General features: G+C 44.7%; 1 protein-coding gene across 1 annotated transcript in view; it reads right to left on the bottom strand.

Annotated features, from left to right (window-relative positions):
* The window catches only part of REN (renin), a 151,853-nt gene extending 148,546 nt beyond the window's left edge, over nt 1-3,307 (bottom strand). Inside the window, exon 1 of the mRNA XM_077295049.1 lies at nt 3,061-3,307. Within this exon, the coding sequence (XP_077151164.1) occupies nt 3,061-3,128 (68 nt within the window). The 5' untranslated portion in view covers nt 3,129-3,307. The remainder of the gene's footprint in view (nt 1-3,060) is intronic.
* Between the last annotated feature and the right edge of the window lie 2,693 nt (nt 3,308-6,000).

Here is a 6,000-nt window from a genome sequence, read left to right on the forward strand (position 1 = left end):
CCCTGGGCCCTGCAGCCCCCAGTCCCACTAGCCTCCCGCTGGACTCTGTAGCCTCCCTCCTGGGCCCTGCAGCACCCAGTCCCCACTAGCCTCCTCCTTTGCCCTGCAGCCCTCTAGCCTTCCCTGGGCCCTGTTGGATGTGGCAGCCAGTCATGGACTATATAGGAGGGAGAAGCTGATGTGTATATGACACGATCGTGTTCATATAGACATCACAGTGCCCCTAACACTTTCTCTCTTATTTTTAGCTACCAGCTGAAGCTGCTGGCTAGAAACACAGTGGATGCCACGTTGACATCATGGAAGACTCCTCAAGGTTTGTTTGGTCCTTGAATAATGTATAGAGAAATGCAGAGCTGTAGTACACAACCCGTATAACACCCCTCTCCCATATACAGTATCAGCGCCCTGTTCTTTGGTGCTAGCATTCTTAGAATTATAAAATTGTAGAGTTGGAAGGGACCTCAAGGGCCATCGGGTCCAACCCCCCGCGAATGCAGGTTTACCTAAGGGCAGGCGCACACGGACGATTTTGCTGCGATTATACGGTGCGTATAATCGCAGTAAAGCGGCTGTCAAACCTGCCCTGCGAGCGGGTCTGAGAGTGCTGGAGGGAGCGCATACCTGCGCTCCTGTTCAAAGCCCGGAGTCGACCGCAAGTGTCCTGAACGGGACTCAAAGAGGCAGCATCGCGCTGCCTCTCTGAGTCCCGTTTAGGACACCTGCGGTCGGGGCGGGCTCTGTAACAGGAGCGCAGGTATGCGCTCCAGCACTCTCAGACCTGCTCGCATGCTTCCAAAAATATGAATCGTGCCACTGGGCGTGGCTTATTAGTATGGGCGGGGTTATTGAAAATGGGCGTGGCCAAAATTCCGGCCGCCGCGACTTAGAGGACCTGTTGTTAAAAATTTGAATCCCACCCCTGTATATATATATATATATATCTAGGCACATACACATAAATATATATATGGGGCTCCTTGACTGACACCTCCAGCAGATGACCACAGCAGATGACCACACACATGGGTAAGCCAACATGCCGCATTTTAATTAGTCACGGCTGCGCTGTATGGGCACCATGCAATATGGGTAGCTTAAAAAGGGACACGGTATAGCCGGATTTACTGGTATTGGCTACAGAGCCTAAGCTATTTACATCACCCCTCCTCTTCTTGGCATGGCTGGTGTTGTGATTTTTTTGCCCTATGTAAAGAAATACTTATATGCTGCTTTTGTTGGCACTCTCACATATGTTATGTGGGTGGTTATGTGCGGTTGGTGTCTCTCAGTCATTCACCTGTTCCCCATCATTTGTACTTTTTTACTGTGTTTGTAGTTACATTAATAAAATTTATACGTTTTATACAAACATGGTGTTGTCATGAATATTTATGGGGCATTATGCTCCTGTTTGTTTATAGGATCAAATAAATATATATAGTATACTCCGGCATATGCACACATTTGTGTGTATACACTAATATATGTGTGTATACTGTTTATGTGGTATGTGTATCTGCCTGTATATGTGTGTATATGCCTGCATGTTGTATATGGTAAGTGTGTATGTGCCTGCATATATGTGTATGTGTATATGCCTATATATGTGTGTATAATCCTACCCCGACCCCTGACTGGTAGCTTCCTGTGTGCACTGTGCATTATGAGCAACCTGCTAATCCATGGTGTGGTTACACAGATTAGCCTGACTGAGTTGTGTATGAGCTGTAGTCCTGTAGTATTAATCTCCTGCTGATAAAATGCTGATTGCATTGAAACTACAGCACACAGCCTGAGTGATACATCTCTGGAATCAGGGTCTCTGCTCCTATATCATGCTGCTCTCAGATTATATAACAAAAACCTGCTGACAGATTCCCCTTAAGTACAAAGTAATGAAGATACAAATTCCACCTCTTATCAGTGTCTTAGAAAATGATCCCTACAGAGTGTCAGCTTTGGACAATTCCTCCTTTTTCCCTTATACAGTATAATTCTATTAACTTGGTAGTAACTAACCCTGATAAGTGCCAGATTGTCAAATATTATTGGCCGGTTGTATTAAAGTTATCTAAAACATACATTTTATAAAATATTTTTTTTTAAATTGGATCAATGAAGCAGATCCTAATAGAAATGAGGAAATTGAGCTATTGTATCAGTCACAGGGGCGGTGCCGATGCAGGTTCAGTCACCACAGAGCGGCGGCTATAACCGTGCCACCGACACATTGTAGCTGGATATGTCTTTCTATGAAACACTGGGCACTATTTAAACTGACCTGACTAGTCCAGTGCGGACCCAGACTGCTTCTCACTGCCCCATTCCATTTAATTGACAGGTGTCTCCTAAGTGTGTAGATAGCTAAAACCTGTCAATAAACTAGAGCGAGGCAGGGAGAAACTGGCTGGGTGCCGCACCAGACTCGTCAGCTCTCTCCCTATAGTCCCCGAACAGCTTATCAAACTATGTTTTCTCTGAAACGCTGCAATGTTTCACAGTAACACTTACCCGTCTACAATCATGTCGCCAGGCTCTGATTTATTCTGCCAGTGGTTTGGCTAAAATGAATCTACTGCCAGATTCCCTTTAAGCAGCCATAATAATTTTCATAATATTACTCTGGTATTAGACATTGTGTATACAGTTGTACGCCAATGTACATCAGTATGTGTATCATTTTATTTTCAGCAAAACACAGAACAAGCGTTAAATGAAGGCTCTATTCACATTGTGTTTGGCATATACTGCAGGAAATCCTACCAACAAATAAGCAAAACTTATTTAGGGGCTTTTAAGGACTTGACATTTACAATAACCTTTGTCTTTTTTGGCATATGTTCAACTGCAAATTTTAGGGATCCCAGAAAAAATATACACAAAACATTGTGTGATTTATCACAATGGGATATAATGTGCAGCATACGATATACTGTGACATTTGTGCAGGCAAAGTGTTTCAGGCACATGCACTGGGTGTACTATGTATATTTGTAAATGATTGGCAACACCTTCCAAAATGATATGAAACCCAAAATTATGACCTAGTGGACTTACCTTCTGAGTCCTGCACAGGATGCCATGAAGAAAGCAAATAGGAATACTTGCATGGTAGTGGATGGCATTGCTCTCAGATCTTCCAGAAATTCTTCTAGTCCTGGAGAAACTTTGTATTTCTTAGCCGTAGAGTTCTCCTAGCCTTCTGCCTCCGTGCCCTCTCTTCTAGCTTTTCTATCTCTTGTGTCTCACTGAGCTTTTCTCCCTTGGCCTGTCACATTTATTCTTGTCTCTACATGTATGTCTTTCTCTCTAACCTCTGCTGTTTGGATTTTCTGTCCACGCTCTCTCTTATATACAAGTTACTGGCTTTAACCAACTGCATGCGATTGGTGGGACTTGGCTGTTCCTGCTTCTCATCCTATCTTGGGTCTTTAAATCTGGGTTTAACCTTTAACCAATTTTAAAACATAACGTCAAAATCTCACACTCCTGGGAATAGACAGAAAAAAGGTCAACAGTAGTAGAGGAAATGTCATTTGCAACCAAACAGTAATGGGTTGAGGGAAGCCCCAGTAGCCCCATTTATCATCATCATTACCAATGAAGGACGCAAGCAAACATTGCCGAAATGACAAACGTCATGTTTTCTGCAACAGGATTTTCATGTAAAAACAAATATATCACCTAGATATTTCAGTGGAGAAATAGTACACTGATAAGTCATCAATCATACTGATCAATCAACCACAGTTTTGATAGCCTCTCTTTAGGAGAGGCTGTTGATATCAGTACAGGGTGTAAATCTTGGCAGCCGATCTATTTCATTGTTGACAGGTACAGTTCCATACTTTTGATAGTAGTTGTGCCGTATATTGCAGCTTAGTTTCATTCCCAGCTACTCAACTGTGGTGCCAGATGTCAGAGCGCTACCAATCAGAAGTTGTAGGCCAAAAAGGAAGAGAAGAGTTGTAACTTCTATGGGGAATTTTAAAAGTTGATTTTCTTTAAGTGTTGTCCTAATATGAACATCTATGATGCGTTTTATCCACACCCTTAGTCATAAAGATAAAGGTTCTTGGGAACAAAACTGCAGGATACCACATTGACCTGGAAGTAACTCCCTCTCTGGCACTTGAAACCAGCGTTTCTATTTAGGACTTCATACAAGTGTACACATCTGCATATGATACCAGTGTACCATTGCTGTGGAACAGCCAACACATTAAGACCTCTACTCATTAAGTCTGAAGGAAGTGCTGTGAGGTCATCGAGAAGTTATGGGAATCTGTGACAACACAGTATTCACTATAAGCAACTCAACTCAGGCCAGAACTGTATCAGCCCGAGTACCAAAGAGAACCATATTATTAAAAATGATTAAATCTTTATTTGGGATAACATATAAAAACATGTATAATAAAAAATAAATAACATAGTGCCTAATATAGGGGACGCTACTGAGTCCTGATGAACCAAAGAGGTAAAATCACTTTTTTGTCATCAAGGTAAATGCTATGTCTGGTTTCAAACCAACACAGCGCATTACCCAAAGAACACTATCTCCATAGTGAAATATGGTGGTGGCAGTCAGAGCCGCTATCAGGGCATTACTTCCCTTAGTGGAGTATGGGGCCCAGTGAAAGGAAGTAAATAGGGGGGCCTGGACCCCCTCTTGTGCTTCTGCTCACCGGGCCCCAGGGTATAATGAAATATTGTGCACTGGTGGGGGCATGGAGGGAGAAAATAATGATGAACTGAGGGTGGTGTACATCAAATGATAATGCATTGATGGTGGGGACAGCAGACAACAATTGATGAATTGAGGGTGGCGGACAGCAAATGATGAATTGAAGGTGGGGGTCATGGGACAGTAAATGATGAATCAATGGTGGGGGACGGCAAATGATGAATTGAGGGTGGGGAATGGTGGACAGCAAATGATGAATTGAAGATGGGGTTGAGGAGAGCAAATGATGACTTGAGAGTGGGGATGTGGAGGAGCAAATAATGATGAATTGAGGGTGGAGCAGTGGAGCACAGCAAATGATAATGAATTGAGGGTGGGGAAAGCAAATAATGATGTATTTAGGGTGGGGTACAGCAAGTGATAAGGAATTGAGGATGGGGTACAGCAAATTATGATGTACTAGATGGTGGCCCGATTCTAACGCATCAGGTATTCTAGAATATGTATGCGTAGTGTATAGCACAGCCCACGTAGTATATTGCACAGCCCACGCAGTACATTGCGCAGCCCACGCAGTACATTGCGCAGCCCACGCAGTACATTGCGCAGCCCACGCAGTACATTGCGCAGGCCACGCAGTACATTGCGCAGCCCACGCAGTACATTGCGCAGCCCACGTAGTACATTGCGCAGCCCACGTAGTACATTGCGCAGCCCACGTAGTACATTGCGCAGCCCACGCAGTGCATTGCGCAGCCCACGCAGTACATTGCGCAGCCCACGCAGTACATTGTGCAGCCCACGCAGTACATTGCGCAGCCCACGCAGTACATTGCGCAGGCCACGCAGTACATTGCGCAGCCCAAGTAGTACATTGCGCAGCCCACGTAGTACATTGCGAAGCCCACGTTGTATATTGCGCAGCCCACGTAGTATATTGCGCAGCCTACGTAGTATATTGCGCAGCCCACGTAGTATATTGCGCAGCCCGCGTAGTATATTGCGCAGCCCACGTAGTATATTGGGCAGCCAAGTTGTATATTGCGCAGCCCACGTTGTACATTGCGCAGACCACGTTGTACATTGCGCAGCCCACGATGTACATTGCGCAACCCACGTTGTATATTGCGCAGCCCACGCAGTACATTGCGCAGCCCAGCAGTACATTGCGCAGCCCACGTAGTACATTGGGCAGCCCACGTTGTATATTGCGCAGCCCACGTAGTATATTGCGCAGCCTACGTAGTATATTGCGCAGCCCACGTAGTATATTGAGCAGCCCACGTAGTATATTGCGCAGCCCACGTAGT

The sequence above is a fragment of the Ranitomeya variabilis genome, chromosome 3, assembly GCF_051348905.1.
Source record: "Ranitomeya variabilis isolate aRanVar5 chromosome 3, aRanVar5.hap1, whole genome shotgun sequence".
Lineage (NCBI taxonomy): Eukaryota > Metazoa > Chordata > Amphibia > Anura > Dendrobatidae > Ranitomeya > Ranitomeya variabilis.